This window comes from Ptychodera flava (genome assembly GCF_041260155.1).
Source record: "Ptychodera flava strain L36383 chromosome 23 unlocalized genomic scaffold, AS_Pfla_20210202 Scaffold_23__1_contigs__length_28996876_pilon, whole genome shotgun sequence".
Lineage (NCBI taxonomy): Eukaryota > Metazoa > Hemichordata > Enteropneusta > Ptychoderidae > Ptychodera > Ptychodera flava.
This window is the reverse complement of record NW_027248277.1, coordinates 17,228,657-17,242,155: the sequence shown is the minus strand read 5'-3', so window position 1 is coordinate 17,242,155 and position 13,499 is coordinate 17,228,657. Positions and strand designations below refer to the sequence as shown.

The 13,499-nt window shown below is 36.1% G+C and overlaps 1 protein-coding gene across 5 annotated transcripts in view; it reads left to right on the top strand.

The window, feature by feature from the left end:
* Positions 1–13,499, top strand: part of LOC139123513 (cyclin-H-like) — a 44,510-nt gene that overhangs the window by 11,530 nt on the left and 19,481 nt on the right. For 3 of the 5 annotated variants that reach the window (XM_070689679.1, XM_070689677.1, XM_070689681.1), the window contains 4 exons: positions 7,040–7,110; positions 8,236–8,347; positions 9,830–9,905; positions 10,351–12,397. The exons of 1 other annotated variant lie outside the window; for it this stretch is intronic. In XM_070689679.1, the coding sequence (XP_070545780.1) occupies positions 7,040–7,110; positions 8,236–8,347; positions 9,830–9,905; positions 10,351–10,392 (301 nt within the window). In that variant the 3' untranslated portion in view covers positions 10,393–12,397. Of the gene's footprint in view, positions 1–7,039; positions 7,111–8,235; positions 8,348–9,829; positions 9,906–10,350; positions 12,398–13,499 lie in introns of those variants that run through there. One more of the 5 variants, XM_070689678.1, reaches the window with a different exon arrangement.

The following is a 13,499-nucleotide window of genomic DNA, read 5'->3' as shown; positions in this document are numbered from 1 at the left end:
GAGCAACCCCACAATTTCGTTCAAACACTGTGTCCTTGCCTTTCAAAGAAGATTTATCTCAAGATTTCTTCAGGGGCATTCCCAAACAACACCTCCGATCGTTCGCAGCCAGCGTGACCCTGCTTTAGAATGCCTCCACATGCTGACCACCATATATAGTCAAGACCCCCTAGCTTGATTGAAACTGATCTTAAAAAGAGCCATCCAGCTTGCCAAAACAGTGCTATGGCAAATGCTACTGCTTGTACAGGTGAGGGAATTCCTCACAGATAATAACTTGGTGCTAGCAACGTATTGTTTTGACATTTTAGCGGAAAAGTGTAAATTATTGGGGCAATAATAGTGAAGTGAACCTTATAACAGTAGTGAAAAAACGACGTATGAAATTGGTGTATCAGACTGTTGTATCCAATCACTTCTGGGAGTCATTGGTTATTTTTGTGCTAATCACATTTTGTTACCAGTAACTGGCAAAAACTCATAAAAGACACCAGCACATGAAATGGTAAAATGCAACATTTTTACTATTGAAAACTAAATTTTTCACAAACCATTATTACAAATGAGAGGTCCTCCCCACAAGCTGGTCAATTTTAAAATGTGATATATGTCAAAAATATGAAGGCACTCCACAGGAACATTTGTGAATGGCTGTATGAATTTCAGTTCTGGAGAAACAAATCTGTCCTCACCATGAACAAACATGTTCTTTACAAATTAGTGGTGCACTACCTGAGCTATGAAGAATTTTCCAACAAATTCATCCCTACGTCTGATTTTATTCTTGATGGCAATAGGCTATTTTCATGACCTCTCCTCCTACACATGACATTTCATTCAGGTTATTTTAGTGGTTTATATATGATTCAAAGTTAAACATTTTGCAGTAAGCAAATGTGCTAGTCTTGCATGAAAGTTAGTTATTGGGTTTAAAAACCTTTGCGACAAAAAATATGAGAATGGTCATATACACCTCTTTACAACATGAGAGCAACATTTGGCTTTGCTTGAGCAGGACTAGTAGATTTCATTTAGGACTACTAAAAATGAACTGCTACTAGTCCTTCGGGCTAGTGGATGATTTGACCTTGCGTCGAGCCCTGGTTTGCATATGGAACATATGGCATCGTAGAAAAAACAGCAACACTGTCAACGTCTTTCGTATCATTCACCCATAGCAAAGACCTTCATTTATAACCCTAACATGAGGTACCAATGAAATTTTTCTTGCCAACCATGTATACTTGGTGGCCAAAAGGCAGTCCTACCTGGCACAGTAAACCACGTAATTTAACAGATATAAAAATACAATTATTTTGAACAATTCATTTTAAATGTCATTTATTGATGATGTTGATCATATTATTGTGCAGCTTTCCACAAAATTTCATAAAAATTCATCAAATTCTCTAACAGTTACATTGTTTTTTCATTTTCCATGTTTTATCAGTTTCAAATATGGCACTGTTTACATGTGACATAACAGAAAAAAACTGCACTGCTTTGAACTTCTATATGCGCCTCAGCAAAATCCCATATATGTGTAAAATTTTCTGGCCAACCAATTATGCCTGGACACTATTTACAGCCTGTTTTGAGTCCGGCGGGAAAACTAATAGACTAACCTGGCATTGTCAGAGAAACCAAATTGTCAACTGACAGACAACTGTGCACAGATTTATACTGAAACACAGAAATATGCAATTCACAACAGGTTATATCTCTTGAATGCAGTAATTGACACAAAAATCGCTGATTTCTTTCAAAATTCTAAAAGTAAACAAAGAAAGCATTCTACAGACCATGATCACAACTCTTTACGATTTTATGCTTGTACAAACAAGTGAATAAAAAACAAACAAAATAATTTTTGTCAAACAATTGAAAACTTCAAGTCATTGGAGTAAATGCAAAGATGTATGTCAGAGTTGTTCATCGATTTACCAATGATGCAATGGTAAACTCAATTTAGGACTTGTATAGAAGTTTAATTTAAATATGAAAAAACCAAGTTTTATTATTATTTTTGACATTTTCTGAAATTTAAACCTGAGAATCCAATACTGATGTAAGGAAGTAAATTTTCTTCAACTTGTTGCAGTATCTTGTGTATTTTTATATTATTATCAAATTGTGATGAAATATTGAAATAACTCATCCATTTATCACCTTCATTCACCTGATTTACAATTCCAGTCTTACCCATCTCTACTGTGACCGATATCAATCAACAAAACAGTCTGGTAAAATTTATTGTGATGTTATCACTGTACAAACACTTTGATGCAGTGATTGTCCCTGTCAGCTACAACCACCCTGCAAGATACATCATCTGTCAGTGCTATACCAGAGGGGCAGTTCAGCCCATCCCTATCACTATCAATACGACAAACAAACTTACCACTACTCTCAAACTTCAGTACACTACTAGGGATCACAGTAGTAACATAGACATATTTATCATTTTCAATTGCTATTCCCTTGGGATATCTCATCTGACCATCCCCACTCTGACAATCAAAGGAATACAAATACTGGTCATGTGCATTGAATACCTGGATACGCTTGTTAATGCAATCTGCTACAAATACCATTCCAGTAGTTGCTACGACTACACCCCAGGGACAATTAAATTGCCCTTGACCTTTACCTTTTGAACCGAATGACCTAAGGTATTTGCCATGTTGTGTATAAACCCTGACACAATGCCCATCCCTGTCTGTAACATAGACATTGCCATCTACAGGACTAATCCCAATACCATGTGGATCTTTCAACTCATTTTGTCCAAAGTATCTGATGACATGTCCATTCTCATCACTGACAACTACTTGCTTATTGTTGTAATCTAAACTATGGTATGCATTGTCACTTGATATAGCTATATCACGTGCTGTGAAAGAATGTTTGAATTTCAAACTTTTCTTAAACTTTCCCTCTCTGGTGGTTATCTGCAACCTATTATTTCCTGTATCTGCAGTGACAATGTCTCTGTCTTTGTTTATGGCCACACTCCAGGGTTCATTGTACTGTTCCTCAGCACTTCCTTCACTGCCAATGGTCTTCACCAATCCTTTGATGACAGGTATGATGACAGGACAGCCTGGTATTGGTTGATCTCCTATTGTCATGGTAACTTGATATTTTCCATCCAATTGTCCAGCCACTGTAACTCTGTGTGTACCATCTCTGTTATCAACAACATTGATGTCTTCCCATGATGCATCAGGTTTTCTTACCTTGGCTTTCACTTGTTGTTTTGGGATGACTTGTTTTCCTGTGGAATCTCTGGTTGTGATCAGTAGATCTGCAGAGTCACCTTTCAGGAGTTGTTTCGGAATGTTTTCAACTGTACACTTGGAGATTTCAATTTTCAACAACTCAAGAATTCCCAGAGATCCATGCTCACAGAACTTATATGGTGTGAATATGAGGTCCTGCTGTTCAGGTTTTGCTGTAGTTTCCATGGTAATGAGTTGCTTGATGCGAGAGCCAATATCACCCTTTGTTGAGAGAAGTTGAGCAGCATTCCCATGATGCATCAGTGTCTCTATGTAATTGCCTGCACTCTTAATGTTACCATGTTTTAATTCCATTTCATCAATATCAGCAGCTGCATTTTTAATTTTCATTTTGTAATTGTTTTTCAGTTCATCTATCAGTCTCTGCTCTTCTCTCTTTATTTTCTTGATGATTTCTTCTGCTTTCATTCTCACCTTCCTTTCTTCTCTGCTGCAATGCTCTGTAAGATCAGTGTGTATCTGCTTGGCCAGGGTTTTGTTCTTTTCAGCTTCCTGTTCTTTCACTTTCAGTTTGTCCACCATGGCTTTCAATTCTGTAAGATACTCATCTGCTGCATCTTTCAAATCTCTGTGTACATGTTCTGGTATGCGGTGTTTGACTATGGTGCAGTCTGTACAGACAGGTACCTGACAGGTTTCACAGTAAAATTTGACCTCATTCTTTGTGTGAACACTGCAATATTCCACTGCTTGAATTGTAACAGGACTGGTTGTCATTGCTATTTCATATTCTCCAATGGTCATGAGTTGATGTGTCTGTGTGACTGGTAGTTTTCTATGCGCCCTAACACAGTTGTTGCAAAGGTAATGTCTGCACTCCACACACCTGTGAGATGCTGTATTTTCTTGACAAGCTTCACATTTGGTCTCCGTTCCTCGCAGAGAGTCCAGTTGTTGCTTGAATATTTCAATCAGATTGCTCATAAAGAAGTTGCCTTTTATCGCTGGCACTCCTCCAACAGGAAGCTGATATTGCTGTCGACATTCTGGACAGTTGAGAGATCCAGTCTTCTCAACCAGTGTGACTAAACACTGCTCACAGAATGTATGCAGACATGGTAGAATTTTAGGAGACTTGAACTGCTCCAGACAGATGGTACAACACAGGAAATCTTCACCGATTTCTTCCAAAACTTTGCGTTCAGTAGCAGCAGCCATTGTGTATAGGTGTGTCTGAGTAAACCAGCTGTAGACAGGTACAGAGCTGATAGCTGTTGGTAAATAGGGCCCCTTAGCATTGCAGATATAGATATTTGTGTCATGTGACCTATAAGTTATTCATGTTATGAACTGGTGTAAATTACAGCACTTTACACTAACATAAGGTGTTTTTGATGACCTACTTCTTGATCACGCGATCAATTCTATTGAATACATGTACATACATGTGGCTAAGGTCAGAGGTCATTTCTCCAACAATACCATTGAAGATATCATATATGTTGCCTAGGGCTTTTGAGGACTGGTGAGTTTCTTCAACAAGGATAGGGGTGTAAGATGGATTTGTTTTGGTGTCAAGAGTATTAAAGCTACGTGCCCATAATTAATTGAATGAAATGCATGGTACCAGCCAGGAATTGTGTCATTCAGTTGGTTATTTTTGCGAGGTCTTTTGTCATCAGAGTTATATATCAGAGATATGGGTATGTTTGCAAATTGAAAGTCTGGTTGGCAAATCATTCGTTGTGAAATTCCAAGTATACACAATGACAAAAACATGATGCTTTGGCCGGATATATATAACTTTAATATATCAGAGATATCTAGATGTTTTCAAATTGTAATTCTGGTTGGCAAGTTGTATTCATTATTATGAAATTCCTAAATTATACACAAATTATGACAAAAATGTGATCCTTTTCTTGTTTCTTTAGAGAATTCTGGATGAGAAAACAACATGAACTGATATTTCATATACATTGATACAGGCACATAAGGGAAAAGTGACAGGGTATTTTGTCATTCTTAATTGATGAATCTGAAAGGTAAACCATTTCTCTCTGTGTCAGGTTTTAAAGGAAAAACTGTAATTTTAATGAGTTAAAGTATCTGTAACTTGTAACTTATAACGAAAAGAGTGGTAATTAAGTTTTGCTAGTTAGTGAGCTTGGATTATAAACAAATGCACAGTTTTTAGCCATGAAAGAAAAATTGTTGAAATAGAAAAACAAGAGGAAGTTTATTAAATTTAAAATTACATTTGAGCACAAAGTGCAAAAGATTTACAAACAAGTTCTTTTCAGTTGAAGACTTGTGTAAACTTTTTATGTATATTGAATAATTTGTTCGAAGTGGGTTGCATAATTCTTCTATGAATTGACATGGCTGACTTTCTTCTGGGATGTTGTGGTGTGGTGGCTGGGCAAATTGAAGGGAGCCCTCAAGCAGTAGACTTGCATGTTCAATGATACAGTGTATACTGTGATATGAATTATAAATGTACTGACATTTTTCAAGAATACTGACATTTTTCAAGAAGACTTTTGACGTGTTTTCAGCAGAAAACTGATCGTGAAAGCAATTGTTTGTAGCAAATTTTGACCATTATACCTTTCCTAAATCATGATCACAAGTTAAGAGAAATTCTGTTTTGTTGTCTGCTTCTGTTTACAGTGATGTACCTTTAACAACCATCAATAAATATCTCCCTACTATCTCAATACATCCATGCCCATGGTGAAAATTCATGTTTACTGGTAAAGGAGATATTCATGGTGTATTTTGTCAAAACATTTAGGAGAACACTCTGAAAAGATGGGGGGGGGGGGGAATACATGTATAAGATGTACAAAGTCGTTGTACCCATTTGTTAGTGTATACATGTTTCAGAATAAATTTACCAAGAAATGTACATGGCAATTAGTGAAAGTAAAGATGCTAATGTTGGTGTCTGAGGGAATGACAATTTTGAGAACAGATCTACAAAATTTAACGTTCATAAAAATTCCATCTGTAAAGGCTTTACTGGAATGAACAATTTTCAGTTGTAAAAGCTTGGCACATCAGTTGAAACTTTTCAGTTATGTAATCTGTAACTACTGGAACATGCAAAGCAAGTGGCAAGACATTAAATTCCCTAGTAATGGTGACATTGTTTCGTAAAAGGTTTACGAAAAGTTAAAAAAAAGGCTGAAGCAATATACTTCAGCTGTATTCAAGCTGAGTGGCATTAATACATGTTGAGCAGAGAGAAATGACACTTCTCTGGCATATACATACTCACCTGTTAGAACTATACGTTTGGCTATGTTCTCTAATACAAGCCGTTTTACCCGTCGATAAAAATAAACTCACCCACCCTACATCTCCACACAGTTTATGTTCGAGACGCCCATCGCCTCAAAATCATACACCAGGTTATGAGTAGTGAGGGAGGTGGGTGGGAGCCTAACAGGTGAGTATGAAGCTAGGAGAAAACCTTTTCACTTGAGAAAAGTGTATTCTCCAGCGCATTCATACTCACCTGTTAGAACTATACATTAGGCTAACAGAATACAAAGATACTTGGAGGTGCGGGGTTCATAATCTGAGAGAAAACAAAATTGCCCCACACTCACCAGCCTTATCGTCTTTCATTGGAAGACCAGCTCTACCTAACGAGTTCCTGTCTTTACAAAAATTAGTTTTTTGTCTGTGATGCTGTTGCAGTGTGCAAAGAAAGCCATTGATCATTAAAGCTAGTGGTATAGTAACTCCCATTGTCACTGTTGGTAATGTATGTCATGTGTTGATTTCAGTTATGTCACCGAGGCATTGGTTGGCAAGGGCAACAGAGATCTTCTGAAGCAGACGGTGGAACAGATCAAAAGTATGTCTCAGATTTTATGACATTTTTATACTTCAACAGTGTGTGTTTTACTTCTGATATGAGTCTTCAAGAGGTGTATCCTTAGATCTTTGAAAAAGGTTGGTCCAAAATGGAATGAAAATAAGGGGTTGGTGAGCTTATCAGAATAAAATTGCTAATAATAATTTTGCAGCCATAAAGCTTTTCACAAAAAATGTTGACACGAAGGTTTGTGATGAAAGGTGCGGAAATTTAGAGGTAAAATTATATGCATGCCATGAAAAATCTGAGAAAATGAATTTGCCAATTTTCAGAACATAGAAAAAAATTGTCTGTTTCATTCCTGCCACTGGCGTGCACCCGCTGCCCCTCTGTTTTCAGATCTAATGAGAATCATAGGTCAACACTCCACTGGTAGAAAGTTTATCATAAAAAGTGATAGACATCATTGCCTGTAAAATACAACATACAGTTGTAGAAAGTTGTTTGGTTTATACAGGGAGTGTATCATGTACATGTACTTCTGAATTTCTCACAGTTTTTCTTTTGTTCTGGGCCAAAGATAGCATTGGTATATTTACAGAACGTTTATGAAACTTTTTAACCCGCATTCCCAGTGTAAAAAGCTCCACATTGACCCTTGAAAACAGTGGGGTTTTGGGCTAAACCATGATGGTGAAAGGGTAAAAAAACTTTCAGACTTCTTCTCATTCCAATGCTGGTAACGATGTTCTTGTAGGGTACCTCTTTACTATACATGTACCATCAGTAATGAAGGAGCTTGGCAGTGAACAATAGAATCAAATATTTTGTGCAATCTTTGTGAAAGATACTGAGTTCGTAGGTCACCTTTTCATATTCTTGGTGATTCAGTTTTAGTGTATCATTGGATCATAGAATTGGCGAGCTGCTTTTTCCGTTACATATGTGTAAATTGATGAATGCAGGAGATCCAAGAGATATAAACAGGATAAAGACAAGTTCTCAAAGTGTACATTTAATGTCAATAGTTCAAAGGTCACAGTTGCAGTGTGTTCATCAGGGCAGATTTTAGTCAAGGGTCAGTATTTCATAGGACCAAGTTCAAGGCTACCATCCTGTAAGAACTGAATCATGTATTTTTGTTGCCATGTTTTATCACCATAGGAATACGATACATGGTGAAACACATTGACCCATTGGATGCTGGGAAAATACAGTATCTTGAAGAGAAACTTGAGAGATGTAGAAACCAAGAACTCAACCCAGAGAGTGAAATGTGAGTATATACATCAGCATCTTAAAGGTATACAGTCACCTGTAATTTAAATATGCCATATATGGTCAAAGGGGTGTTCCTTGGTATTCACACTACCAATGTGAGGGCGCTGTTTTTAAAAAGCGGTCACCCTCTTAAAATCTGTGATTGGTTAGATTCTCTCTTTCCACGGTAACTGTGGCAAAATTGGAACAGGTGACAGTATACCTTTAACTCCATCATGTGTGAAAGATGTTACAGAACAGCTGCTGTGATTGGACAAATGATTGGCAAAGAATGAATTTGATTGGCTTCTCTTTTGAATACGGTAGATTTGATTTGGTGATTCAAATTCCAGTGACTGCAGGTTTTGAATTCCATTGAATATTGAGTGACTGTTTGTCATTGAAAGTAGAAATGGAGAACCAGACCAAAAAGTTGAAAGTGGACAAATTTAAAATAAAGAAATTTTAATTTTACAATTTGTAAAAAAAAAATGCAACCACATGTAGATAGCGTAAATGCAATTAGTGTTGAAATGTTGTCAGTTCAATCATATTAAAGTAATCACATTTTCTTAGTTTTTTTTCTACCGCTCATTATGCAGATCAAAATATACAAGGGTATGAACAAAACTGATAATGTGGATTTTTACAACTCTGTATACGTGCATATCATCCATCAGAAGTGGCAACTTGTTAAAACTAGCATAATTACTACCGGTATATATGGATTGTAACCATGGCAAATGTATTGAACACTCAAGTACAACTTTTTTATAGTGCTCCATCATGCCAGCATCCATCATCAGTTGGATCTGAAAGAGATTCCTATCAGACTAGGGGCTGTCAATAATAAAAGCTTACTCATTAGAAACATAATTCCTTAGTTATTTTGTGATGGGGCATTGAAGGGTTAGGACCCCAATTTATTTTGCGTGCTTCAGAATTACAGCAAGGAATCTACATTAACTCAACTAAATGTGACTATACAACTCAAATTCTGTACTGAATCCTCATTCATTCATGTCTTTTAATGAAAAATTTGCAGATTATATTTTTACTTTATATAAACAAAGAAATACCTAGTTATATTTATTGTCAGCTATTATACTGTATTACTTTATCTTTAAAGTTTTAACTTATTTTATAATACACTTTTATGGTCATAAATGTGATGTAAATCCTATATTTACAACCAAGCAATAAAATATTATTATTATATTGAGAAAAAAGGGATACAGGTTACGACAACACAATAAAGGAAAACATCATTTGAACTCTGGTAGAAGAGGTAGACTATGTAAAGTTCGTTGTCGGCATATGTTATTATTCTCTCAAACTTCTGAAAATGTTGAACCTATTCACAAAGAAATATCTCATTTCAGAGTCAGATTTTAAGCTGTTCTCCCAAATTTCTTGTAAACAGTTCCAAAGTCAGATAACAATTTATTTGGGCCAAACCATAGTGTTCAAAATGGTCAATTTTCTTTTTTACCCACAGATACAGACGAAAATTGGAAGAGAAGCTACAAGCTGAGGAAGATGAGACGTTTATCAAAAGACAAAGAATTTCTGAGGTAACAATGCTGCTCACCCCTACATTGATGCAATATTGGAATAGTCCTCATTGTGTTCCCTGATTAATTGGGTCTGTTCATTGAAGAAAGGGGTTGTTGGAAATTGGTTCACCGTGTGAATGGGTGAATGGAGAACAGGACAGACAGACAAATAGAAAGCAACACAGACTTACTATTTCCTTTTGTCATCCTGCCAGAGAGAATCACTTCCCCATCTGCCAAGTCAGTAAAACTTGGTACTGAGCCAAATCTGTACGTATCAACTACTCGGCTTTACAGCAGGTTAATACTCTGTAAAATCTAATGGTCAATTTTACCAGGATGTTCCACACATGTTAGCTGGGTTTGTGTTTTGGATGACAGAAATGGTAAAAACGGTTCAAAAATTACTTACCTACCTTCCTGTATATCAGCAACACCACTCATCATCCTTATTTTTTTTCAGCAATCGAGGGCAGCTGACGAACAGTTCCTGATGAGTGTCTAGATTCTGTTCCTGTCGCAGCTATCGTGTATATCGCCACCAAGTGGCCAAAGAGAGAGAGAGAGAGGTATCTATTTTACCCAGAGACTGATAACCATACTGCCACCATTGAAAAATGAAGACATTATACTTTCTGACTGCAATGGACTATTGTATTTAAATATATGAGGGTGTTTGTCCCTTTCAAGCTTGACTTCATTGCTACGATGCAACTATTTTGGTCTTCCAAAATATAAATAGGAAAACTGTGAACTGCATTTCTAATGTTTCAAAATGGGAAACCTCTCTAACTGCAGCCGTGCCCCCTAAATGAAACACTTTTTAAACTTTTGAGTTAATTTGTGATTTTCCTGGAATTTCTTTTTTTGACACCATACAACTATATGTGTTATGTGAAAATTTTCCCAGTGTAGACAATATTCATAGTAGTCAAGGTGTTTGGGATAGCTCAACCTGTTCATCCCCATTTCCCAGTAAACAGGTCGATAATTACCATTAATAACACTGGGTTTGGACCAAACCATGGTGTTTAAAGGGTTGAGGGGTAAACTTGTTTAAATTTAAAGTTTTGACAGCAGGCTTCAGCATGCCAAACATTATTGCTGACAATTCAGATAAATGGATATTGTAACTGATATTTTAGTCTCCAATGTTCCATAAAAGACTTAACCCTTTGAGCACCAACATCAATTTTTCTCACCTTTATAAAATATACCACAGTCAATTTTTCTCAGATTTCTGCCAAATTTTGATAAAAAACTGTAGCCATTAAAATATGATGTCCATTTGGTCTAAAATTATCAAAGAATTTCAGAAAAATTCATAAAAGATTTGTAAAATGTGGCAGTGAAATCTTGGTGGGAAAAATTACAGCACTTAAAGGGTTAAAAATCAAAATAAATCTGACTTTCGTGTGGATACTTTATGTTCTGATTATTGTTCACCTTTCTCTACAATCACGGAGCAATAATTATGCAAAACAAATGTTACATAAATTACTATGCAGGTTACAGGTGTCAATAAATATGCAGCATTTTGTCTGTCAATGAAAACAAGGCATTACTTTGAATGAGAAATTGTCAGGTAAGCAATTAGTGTATACCAGTAGTGTATCAGTGATGGAATATTTTATTGTATCAGATTTTATAGGGAGATTTCAAGTGTTCTGGCAAGATGAAAGAATGCTTGGGCCAGGGTTATAAGTAGAGTTCTATTCAATATAATCTTAGGGGGTATGTTTTGTCTAATTCATCAACAAGACCCCCCAAGGCAAGTGTTAATTTCCACTGTTTTTTATGTGTGCGTGTCCAAATGTTTGCTACAAATTTTTTTGAGGTAAAGGGAATTTCAGCTAGAAGTGTTCGTATTTAAAAATTTATTTTTCAGTAAATTGAAATTTGGAGGAATTTTGCCCCAATCACTATGAGAGACAAAGTTTTCCAAAGAGCTATAGAGTTTAGGTCATTATTTTTTCTGTTACCTTGAACTTTCGATGCTATCTCTTGCCAGTCACCTGATAAAATTTGTACTGGTGTTAAGCTTGGCTAGGAACAGGAAATGGTTGTACATATCTTATTATTACTACAACATCACTTTTCACCGTCCTAGGAATCATAAATGTTCTAAATCTAGCAAGACTGCACTACACTTGGCCTATACAGAACAACTTTACAAGGCAAGGTAATTCTAGGGGGTTCTATTTTATGAAAACAATGGAAAGACCCCCTAAGAAAGTTGCATTTATTTCAAAATGGAGACTGGTCCTTATGTTCTTCAGGCATTCTCAAAATCTTTCCAAACAGGAGAGATACATAATCCTTCCCTCAAATGCTGTGAAGATGTTATTTTTGGTTTCAACTTCATCAGGGTGCTGTGGTATTGGCTTTTATTGTTTGACCACCAAGTTCAGAAGAGATTGTGGCCGTCAGACAAAATAATACAATAAATGAGCTACACTGTATGTATATCATGGAAATAAAGTTATATTTATTTCAAAGATGCATCTTAATCTCTGCATTTTTTAAGTTTTTTTTTTTTGTAAGAGGGTAAATGCTGATATGAGAGATGCTTGTCCAGCTTGCTTTATAAATGCATGTATATGAATCACCAGTAAAAATCTACAAAAACAATTTCTACAATAATGATGCTGTATTTTTGCTAAATACTGACTGAACCTTTCAGTACTACACATAAAAACTGTGCAAAGAATTTTACAAATCATTTCAAGTGTGTAAATTTGTATTTATATTTCTGGTCATAAAAAAGTCCAACATGATTGGTTTATGCAGTACTTCAAACAAAAGGATGGCTTTACTCTTGACCAATCAGAAGCAGCCTTGTTTTACTGCTAACACAATTGGTGAAACATTTCATATGTCTTTTCATCAAAGTATGGAAATTAACTATTCCCTGTGAGTTGGTGTCTTTCCTAAAACAAACAATGTAGAATTACATCATTACAGACAGAATGTCAAAATAACTTTTTATCATTCCTATTTTTAGGATCTGGACAACAGCCCCTGGACATTACTGCCCATATATTTCAAACTTACATGTTTGGTCTGGGGTAAGTGTAATTGTCCAGGGGTATCTGTCCTAGAATTCCTTCAGCTTGTCTGGTCTTCTGCATGGTATGAGGACAGTCACCCCCTGGAGATTTATTCCATGCCAGTTGAGAATAGGGTTTTGGGCAAGTGTCCAGGGGTAACTGCCCTAGAATTGCATTGTATTTTTCAAATCTCTGACATGGTATGAGGACAGTCACCCCCTGGAGATTTATTCCATGCCAGTTAATCTAGTTTGGATGTGTGTGCAGGGGGTAATTGTCCAAGAACTTTGCCAGCTAATCTTTCACACACTCCCATTGTTTAACAGGAAAACAATAACAGAATTCATCACTTTTTGCTGGAGAAATGAATTTTCCAATTGTGCACTGTTTAACCCAATGAATGTAACTTTTACTTGTGATCTCAATGCTGTTCTGATTTGGTTGGTAAGTTTTTTTAAAATTATGCACCATCCAAAGACATTATAAGCTTGGAGAAATATATTTTACATCGTGTAATTATGCCAAAACATATTGGGATCTGTTTTGTTTGATTCCAACACCT